At 48.1% G+C, this 16,296-nt stretch overlaps 1 protein-coding gene across 2 annotated transcripts; it reads right to left on the bottom strand.

The window, feature by feature from the left end:
• Positions 1–972: 972 nt before the first annotated feature.
• COQ10A (coenzyme Q10A) lies at positions 973–16,092 on the bottom strand. Of its 2 annotated transcripts, XM_082212885.1 has the most exons (6): positions 15,910–16,092; positions 10,547–10,708; positions 9,155–9,347; positions 8,289–8,390; positions 6,112–6,323; positions 973–4,212 (listed from the first exon to the last, which is right to left on the bottom strand). In XM_082212885.1, the coding sequence occupies exons 1-5, from the start codon at positions 15,987–15,989 to the stop codon at positions 6,156–6,158; spliced, it is 705 nt and encodes a 234-aa protein (XP_082069011.1). In that variant the 5' UTR covers positions 15,990–16,092; the 3' UTR covers positions 973–4,212; positions 6,112–6,155. The 2 variants fall into 2 exon arrangements, with proteins under 2 accessions (XP_082069011.1, XP_082069010.1); XM_082212884.1 differs by having other exon boundaries at positions 973–6,323.
• Positions 16,093–16,296: the final 204 nt, after the last annotated feature.

Consider the following 16,296-nt stretch of genomic DNA (forward strand, 5'->3'; position numbering starts at 1 on the left):
TCAACGCCCAATTGCCACAGCCAGTCGTCAGCAGGCCTTGCCACAGCAACCAATCACACACCCAATCACTGCTGCCAATCTCCTGCTACCTGCTGACACCAATCACCCATCCCCCCTCTGCTATCCATGTATAAAACGACCCACAATTTTTGGCTACTATTTCTAAGGAAAAAATATTGTCTTATACATGGAAAAATACAGTAGTCAGCTTTCCTTTTGAAAAAAATACTTATTCGGAGGAGAACATAGCTGTTGTGATTTGCCATCTGCTGCAGCAGCAGCATAGTCACCAGAATTTTCGAAGGTAGAACCCACGTTGCATCTTGCCATGCCTGACAGTTCTGGGTCCTGACCTAGTTGAGGACTCAGAGGGGTGGGGATGGGGATGTTGTACCCCATAGTTTTGCAATTACACCATCGTCTGCCTTTCCATGTTCAGTGTTTGTCTTGACCTTGTGCCATAGGTATTGCTAGTTGTCACCACCCATGCTGTAAAGCACAGCCCTATGTATATAAGCCAAACTAGGCTTATACCCAACCTTCTCTCCATACACTCAGCAGCCAATGCATTCTGTGCTAAATTGAAGGCTTAAGCCAGAGCTTTGCATGTTGGTGACACTTTTTAGACATGCATCATTTCGCGACACAGCTATTCAGTTTTAGTAGCAGACCAAGGTTTAAATAACCCCTCTCCAGCCCTGGGAGGAGCGTGGGGAGCATTCATGCAACACACCTACACATTGCAGCCGACACACTTGACACGTTGCAAAGCAGTTTGGAAAGCTCTGGCTTAGGCACTAATGATTAAGCATAACATTTCCTATGCCTTCAAAGAATATTGATGCACTAGGTACCAAATATATACTTATCAAGCAAATCCAGCTGTGGAAAGTATATGCATTCTACCTGAAGAACTATGCAAGGTTAAAATCGACAATGTAGCTAAAATCTTAAATAGTCAAGTCCCACATGTACCTTTTTGCAAACATTTTTTTATTGGTCTATAAAAATGCTCTTGGGATTGGTTCAGTCTTTGAACATTCTTGGACAGATTTTGCAGCTATCAAATAAGATTCACAGTTAAAAGGGTAGAACACAATGATGATTTCCTCTTACTGTGCATAATCTCATTTTCTATTCCCCCTTCCTTCTTCTGGAAATACCCCCCCCCCTTTCTTACAAGCTGAGGTAGCACATACCAGGCTAAGTAGCATGAGGCAGCCGCAGCCCTGATGATGATACAGGTAGGAGCAGAAGGCACTGCAATGTTTAGGGCACAATCGCTTTGCCGACTGGAGGGGAGCAGCAGGTACAAGGTTTAAACATGAGGTGCCCAGAGAGGCTTAAAAGTCCAGATTCATGGGGACAGGCAGGGGGCAGTGAAATAAAAGTAGATAGAGAACCACCTGATCTCTCTAAAGGAAGATACTAACACAAGCAACAAACTGCATTGCTGATTTTTCTGCAGTAGATATAGTTTTAAGGGCCAAAATGTCTCCAATGAAGGCAAAGCTCTTGTTAAGAATGTAAAAGCTGAGGAAGTAATGACAAGAAACCTGGAACGTTAAACAAGCATCAACCCGGGACACATTATCTGCTTGTACGTCTGGTGTCAATAAAGAATTATGTTCTCCACTGCAAATGAAGTTAGCGGGGCCTTAGCATTCCTGTCCTCTGCATGGGACTTGAACACGACAACCTTCAGCAGAATCCGCCCCATGAACTATCTTAGCTCTTGCATTTTAAAGGGAGTGTGGTACACAGACTGCAGCAAACACAATTTATTAAATCACGGATCAAGGTCACGATGATTCAAAGTAACAGAACCACAAGTTCCTTCTCCTTGGTGCCTTATAATGTCTTGGTGAACCGGGCTTCATCCCTGCTTGACAAATGCCTAAATGCAAGGCTGCCCATTTAAAGTGATGTTTTAAGAATCACTACACACATTGAGCACCCTTCTTTCAGAGTTTCCATTCATAGCTGCAGAAGAGAACTACAGTGAGCACGAGGCTCAGGAACCAAGACGCACTGCTGTTTTGTTTGGCAATGGCGGAATTGCTTTGAAGCGCAACGTGCAGCAAACTTTTGGGACAGAAGTCTGTGCCAAAGGAACCCACTTTAAAGCTAGCCTCTGCCCTGGCAGCATTGTTCTGAAGGTTAGAGTCCAAATTCAAGGGAGGTATGCAGGCAGCACTGTCCAGAAGAAACCAGCTTTGCAAAGCAGCGGTTGGTCTCTGCATTAGAAGCAAAGGAGGCAATACATTTTGGGCTCTGAAGCTGCTACCATGTCATCATTCCCTCTCCCTCCTCCCAGCAGAAAAGAATTTTGTGATTTGAATAAATTGTGCAACTGGAGACAATGGAATCCTCTCATTCCCTTTGTGAATGCACCTTCCACCCCCTTGCAGTGGAAAGTAAGCTTGCTTATGATAACTACAAGTTCCTTGTGCTACTCAAAGCCTCTTGCGTCCCCCAGCCTCTGGCACAGTGGCCTAACCATATTTACACAGAAGTAAGTCCCACCAAGTTCAATAGTAATTACTTCCAAGTAAGCATGAATAAGATTGCTCATCTTATTGGCGAAGGCTGCAAACAGCAGCAACTGTCGTGAGACTGCCAGGCAGTCCGGGTGCCAATATCACAGAAGTATTTCTGAAATACGCTTTAGTTAGCTTTAAAAAGCCTTCCCTGTATCCGCAAATCCAAATTTTATGGTAGGTATATACAGTCAACTTGACCCCAAATCACCTTCAAACAGAAACAGGATTTGAAGCCAGGGCTCTCCCAGCTGAAATCACAGTCCCTCTTCTATGCAACTGATCCTCGTGTAAACGTGAGAGTTCAGGCTGGTTCTTCCTGAACGTGTGTAGACAGAGAAATTTGTGCGCTAGCCCTTGTGCCACGCTGGTCACTTTGCCAGACTGGGATGCAAGGGCAGGTTCCTTGGATAGAAATATAAAACATTCCTGCCAGCCCACCCAAATGTACCTCCATTAAATTCAGATGTAACAAGGGCAGCCAAGTAGGAAGGTGGCGTTCTAAAGTGACACTTTTTCATGAATATAGCACAGGACATGCTTAGCAGAGCAGGTTAGAAGCGTGCTATTGTTAATGACTTCCTCTCGGAGCGGCTTCCTCACTAGCGTTTATTGCCTTTTATTACTACAAAAGGAACTATTTGCTCAGAGAAACGTTCTGGAAATACAGGTCTTAGAAATGCAAGCCTTTCCTCCCTGAGGACTCTGAAAAGATCACTGCCTTGTATATGCATTCCATAGAGCAAGCCTGTTTGTTCTTACAGGATAACAGCAGAAACTGGGATAAAGAGCAAGTAAATAGTTTCAGCGGCTCAGAAAAGCAGGAGGAGGATGTTCTTTGGAAACAAGCCCCCTTCGGTCGGTAAAAGCTGGCAATTTTGGGAGCAGGGAAGGAAAGACCACCTTTACAAATGAAAGATTTGGGGAGAGTTGCCGAGGGAACATCTCAGCAAAGGACACCAACTGTACAGTCAAATCTATACAGTTTGGGAGATCGCAGCGTAACTGCATGGAGCCAATTGGTATGCAAAACCGATGGCGAGTAAGAATCCTTTGGAGCTGCCTCCAAAAGTGGGTTTCTAGCTCAGCACAGGAAGTGGCTGGTTGTTTCCAGAGCCATTACAATGATAGCAACGCAGTAAATTTGGGATAGAAGCCCAAACTATTCTTGCATTCTTTGGAGGAAAAGCGAAGCCATGAAACCCGTGGTCAGAGAAAAAAGGAAGCCATCCATTGTACAATGGGCAATACCTAGCAGCCTCGACAGGAGATTGCTCAGGTATCTATGCCACAGCAGCGCCCCCCTACTTTATGAAGAAAGAGGGGGTCATGTTCCCAATGGTCCATATGCCTCCCGCTACCCAAACATGGCTGGCTTCTGGCCATGACCCCATCACTGGTCCAGGGATCCTGGTTCTGAAGAGGAAAGCTCAGAGAGCAAGGACTTGTAACACATGTAAGGCAAGCCTCTGTTACAAAGCCAACTTCAAGCCCCTCCCGTCGAAGGGCAGGTATAGCAGATCTACACCTCACATTGGAGCAAGTGGGGTGATCTGGCTTCTCAATGGGCACAAACAAAGCAAGGCCCAAGGTTCATCCACCTACTTTATTTCCCTCAACCTGCCGTTTTAACCTATCTTCCTCCTTCCGCTGAACAGAGAGCCACAGGAATCTGTGAAAAACATAGTGATCACTCTCACCCCATGTTATGCAACGTGACATCTTCATAAAAGCAGGCACACAAACATTCTGGCGTCTGAAACTTGGAAGCAACAGGGCCTGGAATACCCCAGGCCCACATTGCAGGGCTCAACCCCAGCAGTCATGTGTTTGTGTCCACATCGCTTGTGCAAAATGTGCGTCTAAACGTAGATAAACTCCTTTTCCAGCTCAAAACAGGGTACCGAGTTTACAGCAAAATAGGCAAGACAAATGGATGTCTGCACCGGGGAAAAGTGCAGGGTGGGGTTTGGGGAGACCCACAATGGTGGTCATGGAAACAGGAGGCAATTTTAGGAACAGCTGCTGGGCAGGCAAGGTTGGTCTCAACTTGCAGCTTTCAATGGGGCCAAGACTCAGAATACACACCCCAACTAAGCACCTTCCCACAAGCCAGCTGCAGACAGTGGCATGCTAATCACTTCCCACGGGTGGCGCTTTATCTCAAGTGGGCTGCACAAGGCATAGTCACTCTCCCTGTGTGGAAATATTTGGTGGAAGAGGGACCATGCTTCTGCGCAGGTGGAAGTCCTGTCCTCAAAGCAGCAGCCCCCGGCCTGATAATGCTATATTCCATTCCCATAATGCAAAGCAGAACGCAACTATGGTGCTGTGGTGAGCGCTGGCAGGCTTGTGCAACCCATTGCCTCAATAATCCCAAAGATGCCTTAGGCATGGCACTTCAAAAGGCTGCAACCAAGACATCCACCTCTGGGTTTTAGGTGAATTTCAAGAGGGTTGGACATGGGTTTTAATGAAACAGGAGGACAGAGGAATCTGAACTTTTGCAGAAAACTCTGGTTGCACTCCCAACAAGTAATTCTGCTTCCCTCCTCTCCCCGCACCCCCACCGCAAATGTGCACCCATTTGGAGTGTGTCTTCTAACATTTCTAAAACTATTCCGGCTCCAAGAGGGCCATATCTCCCCCTTGGCCCTTTATTTGGCACACATCTTTTGCTACTCTGCACTCTTCTATCAACCAAAAGGAAGACACAGGGCAGCTGGCTGGATGCAAATCTCCCTTAGATAGCCTAGTGATGAACAAAGCTTATGGTACTGTTTGGGCAAGGAAGAAGAATCCCAGCCTGATGTTTCAGCACAAGTACGATGTTAGCTTTGCACAGCCTCAAAGAAAGCAGCAACTGCAGAGCACCCTCTACCCTCAGTAACAGACACCAGCCACTCTGCACTGCTTGCCTGCTTCCCTCCGCCATGACTGCATTTCCGCTACTGCACTCCAAGCCAACATTCAACCAGCAGAGTCTTGCAAATCCAACCACTAACAGCTAAGGAGACTGCCAGACAAAAAGTACAGCCTCTCCACGCTTATTCTCTATTGTCAAGGGGCAGTCCAGGTCAGGGCTTTCTTCCTTTCCTTTTTTTTAAAACAAGTGATTTGCGAGGCACGATTTCCAATGGGCCCTTCACTAGGCACAGAAAGAGAGCGTACAACCACATGCTGTGAGCTTCCGCCACCCCCTGTTCCCCAGAGAAACAGGGTTCGGCACTGTCCTCAGCCTAAGACCGGCCATGCTGGCACATACAAAATAGGTGGGGAATGGGATGGGAAACGATCTGCAGACTGGGGGATTAAGGGGGAGGGGAGGAGAAGGGCTTCAAAGAAAGTCCTACAAAACGAAATATGTATGTATGACCCAGCATAAGAGCATGACTAGGCAAAACAGACAGTTAAGAGGTTGCTCCGGAGGTAACATGACCACCTGGCCCTTTCCTTAGGAAAAAGTCTCTCTTCATCACACCAGGCCCAGTGGATAAATTAAGACAGGATACCAGGAGAAACCAAATAAATAGATAAAAACAGAGGGGCTGAGGAAGCCATGAGTGCACACCCCAGCGCAGTGTCCGCGTGGCCACCAAAGCAGCAGGGAGCCCTTCACGTCTGGTGGATCTCGTGGAACATGAGCTCTCGGGGAATGCGGGTCTCAGGACCGTAGTTCTTTGCCGCCCGGCGTTCAAAAGCAGCGACCATCTGTTTGACCACCTCGTCGAAGAAAACGGTAGCCAGCTGCGAGTGCAGCAAGGAGCGGAACTCGAAGGAAATCTGGGGAGAGAGGAAGAGCATTAGTCTGCTGTCTCATAGCTCTTTCAAAGCTGGGGGGGTGCATTCTAGTACTGTGCATAAGGGACGCGGGTGGCGCTGTGGTCTAAACCTCAGAGCCTAGGGCTTGCCAATCAGAAGGTCGACAGTTCAAATCCCCGCGACAGGGTGAGCTCCCGTTGTTCGGTCCCTGCTCCTGCCCACCTAGCAGTTCAAAAGCACCTTCCGGCAGAAAGGTAGTGTTTCCGTGTGCTGCTCTGCTTCGCCAGAAGCGGCTTAGTCATGCTGGCCACATGACCCGGAAGCTGTCTGCGGACAAACGCCAGCTCCCTCAGCCTATAGAGCGAGATGAGCGCGCAACCCCAGAGTTGTCTGCGCCTGGACCTAATGGTCAGGGGTACCTTTACCTTTTAGTACTGTGAATATATGGGGAAGGGTGGGAGGGAATCTTCCTGTGACAGATATGAAAAGCCCTGCTCTGTAAAGTGCCCTGCAGCTGATATTCCCAAAGAGTTTGCAACTCCCCAAGTGCAGCAGGCGTGATTGGCAGAGATCATTTTGTTACTGGGCACATCAGAAGATAATGGCGAGAGCAAGGTGCAAGAAACCTGCAGCTCTGCAGACCCAGCCAGCACAGCCAATGGTCAAGGATGACAAATGAGCTGCCAGGGTCTCAAAAGCCACAGGCTTCCCATCCCTCATTTACATTAAGCCACCTGTGAAGAAACAGTATCCCTAGGATGGTGAAAATATCCTCCAACATGTGCAGCCATCTTATTGCTGACAAGAGATGGGAGTTCACATCTGGACTTCTGCTCAGCCCACCTTTTCCACTCACAGATGAGGAAAAATTTGACATCCTAGTGGGACTTGTAAAGTTGCTCAAGGACAGCGCTATCTTGTGCAACAAGGCATCACCCAAGAGAAATCTTTCCAGTCTCTCTAAGATGCCAGTACCATCTTGTAGACCCTGTCTCAGACAGGGGGAGGGGAGGAAGGCAGATGGGGGGGCGGGAATGACAGAAAGGAGTATAATTCCTCATCTGCCCCCATTTCTCTCATCTTCTGATAACCTAAGGAGCTTCTCCGAGATGGAGCTGTCCTCCTTAATCTATCCCAGCTATTCTAAGACAATAGCACCATTTTAGAGACACAACGGAAAAGAAACAAAGAACCAATGGTGCATTGCAAGGTTGGGGGAAGAGTATGAGATTTGTGCAATCCCACATTTGACCCCTAAGGAAGGCACTTTGCCCTGCCTCATTATCATCATTCAAAAATAGGATGTTGCTTCATTAGTCCTTAAGCATCACAAAATTAGACGACCACATGAAGTGACGCAGAGTGAGCTTGTCACACCAGCTGGGATTGTTTAGAGCAGGCATCCCGAAACTCCGCCCTCCAGTTGTTTTGGGACTACAACTCCCATTATCCCTAGCTAACAGGACCAGTGGTCAGGGATGATGGGAATTGTAGTTCCAAAACAGCTGGAGGGCCGAGTTTGGGGATGCCTGATTTAGAGGCAGCAGCAATGGTAATGGTGCTGAGGAACAAACCCATCTCTGCCTTGTGGAACGCACAAGAAGATTGAGAGGAGAAGAGGAGGTTAAGTATCCCATAGCAAGCGTTCACACCTCCACAGAAGGTCACACTTTAGGATCAAAAACTTCCTCAAAGTCACACTCATTAAGAAGTCAGGAGTTTTGGCTCTCCCCTGCTCTCTAAGAGACAAAAAGTGAACCCAGGAGACTCGAGACTCGAGCTCTGGCCCTTCTGTACACACAGTTTCTGCTCATGAAAAGAACATTTGCTTCCTTGGCTGACTAATGCTTGGGCTTCATCACAGGCAAGCACCTTTCTTTCCTGTTGCAAAGGAATAAGCCCACCCCTTGTGGCACAGTCCGATGAATCCTTTGTGGAACAGGAGCCGAGCTGCCTGAGAACACTTTTATAGCCATGTGTGCTTACCGAGAAGTCCACTGTGCACGTGCGGGGGTAGCCAGGAATGCCAGGGCTGAAACGCCAGCTGGTCTCCAAGTGGTTGAAGAGCTTCCCATCAGTGCAGACCGCCTGGGATATAGGACAGAAGTGAGATCAGAGAATGATTTTGCTAGCAACGTCCATGCCCACCCAGATAAGCTAGAATAAGAGTGTCCATCCCTGGTTCCGATTGCAGCTCTGGGACTACAGCTCACCCGCAACCCATCAGATTGTATCAGGCATGCCATCAGTCAGCATTAGGATAAGGCCTCTTTCCTAAGCACTCTAATCATTTGAAATTTCTACATGGCGAGTTGTTGGAATCAGTACTCCTGATTATACAATGTACTGTATAATGAAAGAGATTTTAGCCAATGGAAGAGATTTTAGTCTGGATAGCACAGAAATGTGTAGCTACAGTGGTTCCCAGTACGTTTCCAATCACAATTCAAAGTGTTGGTGCTGACTTTTAAAGCCCTAAACAACCTTGGCCCAGTATAACTGAAGGAGCATCTCCACCCCCATCATTCAGCCCGGACACTGAGGTCCAGCTCCGAAGGCCTTCTGGCGGTTCCCTCACTGCGAGAAGTGAGGTTACAGGGAACCAGGCAGAGGGCCTTCTTGGTAGTGGCACCCACCCTGTGGAATGCCCTCCCATCAGATGTCAAGGAAATAAACAACTATCTGACTTTTAGAAGACATCTGAAGGCAGCCCTGTTTAGAGAAGTTTTTAATGTTTGATGTTTTATCGTGTTTTTAATATTCTGTTGGGAGCCACCCAGAGTGGCTGGGGAGGCCCGGCCAGATGGGTGGGGTATAAATAATAAATTATGATGATGATGATGATAGCTCACCTTTACTAGGTGGGGCCGCACCAGTGTCACAATGGATGTGTAACGTTCCACAACAGGAGGAAACCCGACCTCCAGCTGGGCCTTCACGTGGCCTGTCCTCTTAGAGACCACCACTGATTTCTTGCACCAGGGAACAAATTCCTTATATTCATCCACATTGGACACAACTTCATAGATCTCCTGCATGGAGTAACTGCAAGAAAGGAGAGAGTTAATTCAGGAGCCCCTCAGAGCTGTTATAACACTGACAACCTGATGGTGACAGCACACAATGTACATAACAGGGAACAGGTAAGCCATTATTTAGTTGAACTGGCCAATGAGTTTATTGAGAAGAGGGTATGCAGTTGGGAGATGGCTGAAATCACAACTGGGTTTGCACGTATACAGAATACTGGAACCTGGCTCTGAGTTCAGAGCTTGACAGTCATGCTCAGAGCATGTCTAAGGTAAGAGAACTTCCAAGGCAGCATTGCCTCCCTCTTCCTCAAGCCCAGGACTTTGGGGGCTTTTGGGTGGTGGGACATATAATGCATTTTATCTGCTGCAGTCACAAGGTGAGGGAGTATGGTACATACTTTGTTCTTATTTATCCAAGGCACCTATGCCCTACACTCTATTATCAGAACAAATACTTCATTCTTGGGGTTTATTTGTCCAATACAGAGCAAAACAGAAAAGTCCTCAAACAGAAGTTATGGGTTAGACCCAGCACAATTGACACCTTGATTCTAAGCAGACTGACTGAGAGCTACTTCTAGGCAAGTGTGGCTATGGCCACAGTTTGAGTGGCTTCCTCAGACTCACACACAAAACTAGGAATGGACCCTTTGCCTTTGCAGTCCTATGCCACTGCCTACGCTGCTGGACAATCTTTATGTCCAACATTTGGGGCTTCTTCGTTTTATAAAAAGCAGCGCATGGGGCGTGAGATGTTTATAAAATTCTGAATGGTGTAGAGGAAGCAAGTTTTCTCCCTCTTTCATACTGTTAGAACGCAATACCATCCAATGAAGATGAATGGCGGGAGAATTGGGACGGGCAAAAGGAAAGACTTCACAACGCTCACAAAATGTAGGGAGGGTCCCCAACTTGGACGGCTTCAAAAGGCATTTAGACAAATTCACAGAAGATTAGGAGATTCATGACAGCTAGTGATGATGGCTGGCTACATATATATAAATATACACTACTGCCTGGATCAGAGGCACCATAACCAGTTGCTTGGAAACAACGAGAGGAGAGGCTATTGCCTCCCAATGCCCTGTGGGCTTCCCAGAAGCATCTGGGTGGCCAATGTGGGAAGCGGATGCTGGACTAGAAGGCAAGGTGCAGTTTTGTTCTAATCACAAATACAGCTCATTCATCCTCCTGTGAAGCAAGTCCACTCACCCAAGGATCCTCCTTTCCGAATATTCCTTCCGTTTGTTGGTGAAAGGCCCTGTAAAGTTGATAAACGTCCGGCTGTGCTGAGCACTAAGATCCCAATCGGCACTGGTGACAGCTTGGGGGGCACGGATCATCAGAATCCCACAGGACGGCATGTACCTGGAACTGAAAAATCCTCAGGATTAGCTGGACTCAACGGTCAGGAGATTCACTACACCTTCATGAAGATTAATTCCAAAGGGACACTCTTCAATGCCCAGCAGAAAGCAATACAGGAGCATTAATCTGAGAGTTTCCTCATAGATAAGTTACAAGGAAGCATGACCAAGCACCCCCTTTTGAAGTTGTGTTCTTAGGGAATAATTCCCTAAATTCCCTAAAACCTAGGGAAGTTTTTAATGTTTGATGTTTTATTGCATTTTTAATATTTTCTTGGAAGCTGAGGAAACCCAGCCAGATGGGTGGGGTATAAATAAATTGTTGTTGTTGTTGCTGTTATGAAATTTGAAAAATACCACGTCTAGAAATAATCAGCAGAGTACACAAGCCTGATTCTAGAACCATTTAATTTTCAAAGACAAAGGCCCCTGCTAATCTAGAGGCTCCTATATTAATGCTACACCCCCCCAAATATATATATATATATATATCCTTGAGCATTCTCTACATTTGTGAGACAGAGTCTTCAGAGCCAAGACTGTGCACATCCAATCTGCCAAGCAGAATGTGCAGGCTTAAGCTACCACCCACCATCGTATTTGAAGCAACTTGCAAACCTGCACCATGCTGAATTTGAGAAATATGCAAGGAAATAAAGGAATACTGTATAACTTACTATATGGTTTATCACCCACGCTGACAAACTGAGGTAAGGTCCAAGAAAAGCCTGCTTCCTCCCCAGCATCAAAGTAATAAACAGGGTCTTTTCTGTGTTCCCCAAGACCTTCTCCAAGGTTGGACAGAAGGACAGCACATAGCTGTGTATGTCATAAAGACAAAAACACCTCCTTTTGCCTGTTCCTGCTTTCAAGCGGGCTTCAAGAAGGCCTTTTACTTAGTCAGCTGGGAGTATGACAGTAGTTGGGATGCTGTTATGTTTGATCTACAGCAGAGATTTTCAACCTTTTGGGGTCCATGGCTCCCTTGACCAACTACATTCTGAGGCACCCCTGTGGGGCTCAGAACCCAGTTATGTCCCCCCTTGCCTGCAGAGCTAACAGCACCTCACCCCTTTTTCAAACACCCTCCCTTGTGGAGTGTTCCTTCAGCCCCCTCTCCTCTCCCCACTCCTTCGGAGTCCTCTGGGCAGCCTTAGCTACCACCCCCGGTCTCTGACCTGTCCTCCCTGCCCCAAAGAGAGATGCCTCCTCACACTGCCCCACGGGAACCCAGGAAGCACCCCCTGGCCAGCCCCCGAGGCACCTTTCACCTGGGGAGCTTGTAGCCAGGGCTGCTGCAACCAACAGCTGTGCAAGCCTTTGGGAGGCAGAGATGCGAGGGAAGGGAAGAGGGACAGAGGCCAGTGTTGGCCGCAGCATTCCTGACCATTATTCAAGGCACCCTGGTTGAAAATCATTGATCTACAGTGTTAAGAGATTGGGGGGGGGGGTTCTCACCAGTTCATCTCACAGACGGCCCTACAATGGGGAAATGTGAGATTGCTGCCTCAGGTGAAGTATTTTGGATACTATTAAGGGCAGCAGAGTTGAAAACGGACAGATCAGACTCATGTGGCAAAGCTCACAGACATGAACAGGAGCTGCCAGGAGCACTTCGGTAACCTTGCACAGCTCCTGTTCATTTCAATGGGGCTTCTGCAGCAACACCTCCCATTGGATTGTGCCTTACACTAGTTAGCAAGGAAGGAGGCTCCACTTAGATGCATAGACAAGGAAGTATGTGTCTTAGGCTGACTCTGCCTGATCTCTCATCTTGCTTTTGGGTCACAAACGCTTTGTTCCAAAGACAGTGTAATGCTTGAACCCTGACTGGGACTGCCAGACACGCCCACAGGTAGCAGTGGATGATTTCCTCCTTCACATCCCACAAGTCTTGCTCAAAATTACATGAAAGGAAACATCAGACAGGGTTACACAAGCCCTCTGCGCTACCTTGTGCCCTGGCCAGCTTCCATCTCTCACATGGGTACTGGCTGGCTGGCTTAATCTTACGCAATATTGACTCTAAGCCCTCCCACTGGGTCAGCTGAACTGCCTTGTCAACCAATAAATGCTCAGAGTGCCAAGCGGAAAGTCTATTCAGGGAAGGAGGAATTTCCATACCAGAGGGGAAAGAAACGAGTACACTTTGCATGAACGGACAAAGCTACAGGCTGCTCGCAATCATGACCTCAGGGGACTGAAGAAATGGACCTGTATGGTTTCTGGAGAACCCCACTACAGGCTAAGGAGATGAGTGCCATGACTAGGGCTGGGCACACACATCATGATTCACAATACATTGCCAGGCAAAAAACTATGAAACCGTTATTACGATATGGACTTCAAACCAGGTTTTGGACGATATATCAATATACCGCCCAGCTCTATGCTTGACCCAATTTCATCACGCTCTGTGTCTTTTCGGCACGAGTCAGCAGGAGTTTAGTTTCCTTAAAGTCTTTTCTGTAAATTAGAGGAAAGTAAATAGGTAATTGGTGTGCTAGTCCTTTGCTGAACGAGCAATTACTCTTCACAAGGGCAAGTGCTTTCAGAGAACTTGCGGCACGCGTTGTGAAGGTGGGAAAAGGTCTGAGAAGCAGGAAATGGATCCAGCAACATGTTGCAAGGTCAAGGGTCTATGCTTCATAGGCAAATCAGCCCAAAAGGATCACCCATTTGACATCGAACAGTGAGGCATACTCAGGGACAGTCTAGAAAAAAACAAGGACCAGTTACAGTAATAGCTGCCCAGCAGGTTAGCTGGGACATTTATTTTGGAGTGCTGCCAAGCAAGTGCTTATGAATAGGACTGTTACGTAAGAAAGTTAAAGCACAGGAAATCCAACATGCCACTGGTGAAACCAGGTGCTTTTAATCTGGGATGACAGAGCACACAGTAGGTTAACCCTCACAAAGCCCTTCAAAGCCCATCAACTTACTCCCCATAAAGAAACTGAGGAACGACAACTCACATACCATCACCACTTGCGGATGCACAAACTTTTATGTTCTCTCGTCTCAAGCCATGCCTCACCTCTATATTCTCATTCACATCAAGTACAAACAAAATCTTGCACCAAAAGGCGTTACCATTAGCAACCTGGTAGCAGCCAGTTCCACAGGCTCCAACATCCCCATGCTGGGGAAAGGGCTATATAGCTCAGTGGTAGAGCCATTTGCCTTGCAGGCAGAAGGTCCTATGTTCAATCTCCAGGAGACTGTAGGCGATACTGAGCCAGACAGGCCATGGTGAGGCATCTTCCTATCTTTCTTGCTGTGTTCTGTGAAGTCAAACACTGCACATTATGTCAAGACATTATTCTCCACAGTCAGTGGTTGCTAACACAGCACTAGAAAAGCATAACTGTGTACATCTACCTGCAATCTAGACATTGTATGCTTCTGAACAAAAACAGGGCTAATGCAGAAGCCAAGAAAAGCAGTCCTACTGAAGGATGTTCAAAAGCCGGGTGTATCTTGAAATCTGGCCCAAGTGAGTCCAAAGACTCCAGTGGCACCAGCTCTTAACTCTGGATCTCCTAAAGCAACAGGCACTACCAACCTTCTCCAGCTTGAAGGGCAAAGATGTGGCATTATCCTGCCAACTCTATGTTCTAGGATCTTATTTGCTTCACTGCTGCTCAAGCCAACACAGTCCTGGCAAGCTTTAGCAAGCCAACAAGTAGCCTAAAGACCATAGATAGCTTACCAGAAGCCATGGGTCTGTAGAGAGTCAACTATTCCCAAGTCAAGTTCTCTCTTTTGTTCTCAATCTCCAATAAGTGATGCTTACATAAGCTAAAGAGAAAGTTTCCATTAAGCTGCCCTTTTCATGTACCTCTTTGGAGATTAACAGTTGTAAATGCCACCAGCTACCAATATGCAACACACTGTTCTCCACCAATACATGGACACAAGATGACTGTCTTATTCCAGAGAAACGGATCCAGGAAACCACCAGTCCCTGTGCACTGAGTCACAACTCTGCAAACAAACATGGATTGAAAGGGGGGCGGGGAGGACAGAGAAACTCATTTGCTCACCTTAATTGTGAGTACAAAGAGATAAGTAGGGGGGGTACTTTACCCATAAGTGACCAAAAGCGTAATTGCCACTGGTGGCAGTGTTTAATTCTGGTGACCCTCAGGTGTATTCTGCTAAAGGAACAAGACATTTCTTGGGAGGGGGGGTGGAATGCTACCAGAAACAGAAGGAGGCAAACTAGCCCCAGACTGTGTTATTTACTGGCAAACAGCATTAGGGTCATGAGCTGGAGAAATGGGGTTCCTACTAACAGCCCTCCCCCATAATCACCTGCTGCTCCATCCCTGAAATAAAACCCCTCAATGGACTGCAGTGTGTACACAACTTTTTCCATGCTCCCTACAAGGATGCAGCCATTAACCAAACCCCCTCTAACCATTTGGTGGGTCAGTTCGCACAGACCTGTTACCCTTCTTCATCTCCCTCTGAGCATGTCTTTGCTACTGACACAACCTCCTCCCTGACCTCTTTGTCCTCCACCCTCTCACTATCCTTGGCCTTCCTCCTAACTCACAATAACTTTATTATTATTATTATTCATTGAATTTATATACCGCCCTATACCCGGAAGCCTCAGGGCTTGAAACCCTGCAAGCACAATATAACCTCCTCCTTAATATGCGAGCATAGGTATCTATTTAACCTCCATTTCCCCTTCCAACCCCTCTCCTTTTGGCATCCGCCCCTCTGATGACCTTCCAAGGGCTGTGCAGCGTATTCTCCCCTAAACCCCTCAGTGCTACCCCACTGAATTGAAAGCCAAAGCAGGGGGGCATATACAGCATGGCGGATGCCCCCCCCTTATTATTCCCCCCATATGCACCAGCACCTGCCAAAGGCTCCTCCCCCCCCCCCCGCTGGGCTCTTGTTGAAAAGGGGCCTGCCCCTTTTCGACGCGTTGCCTTTGAACTCTGACGGGAGTGTTTGGGGTTGCCAACTTTCCTCCTGGCTCCTCTTCCAAGCTGGGGAGGCAGGAAAGCCGAGAGGCGAGTCCTTCTCCCAGCATGGTTATGGGTTATTTTTTGAGGGGGGGGTGCAGCTTCCCCTTTCGAGTTTGCCTGCTGTGTGAGGCAGAGGAGCGCCTGCCGAGGGGGAATGTGGCAACCCTGAACCTGCGCCCAGCCCAGGCTCCTCCTCCTCCCTCCTCTTTGCCCCGCTCACCAGCCGGTCGGGGGCGCTCGCGGCCTCAGCCCTCCCCGCGCTCCCAGTCGCCAGACTTCCCGGAGCCGGCGGGCCGCCATGAAGGGGGCAGCCTGAGGTGGAAGCGCGTCCGGTTCCCCGCCGCCTCAGTTCTGCCAGCTACCAGAGACAGACGCCGGCTCCGGCCTCCGTGAACCCTCACCCCCCCTCCGCTTACGTCAGCGCGTCGTCAACGCGTTGCCATACCTCACACTGGCGGGGGGGGAGGGCGAGGAGAAGCGGAGAGGGCGCGATGCATGGCGGGAGCCGAAGGCATCATGGGAACCGTAGTTCGCTCTTGCTGCTGCTGATGCTCCCCGAAGGGCCGAGGGCCTAGCAAGGGTGGTGGGAAGGTGCCTTAGCGAGGGA

The sequence above is a fragment of the Podarcis vaucheri genome (genome assembly GCF_965113315.1).
Source record: "Podarcis vaucheri genome assembly, chromosome: 2".
NCBI lineage: Eukaryota > Metazoa > Chordata > Lepidosauria > Squamata > Lacertidae > Podarcis > Podarcis vaucheri.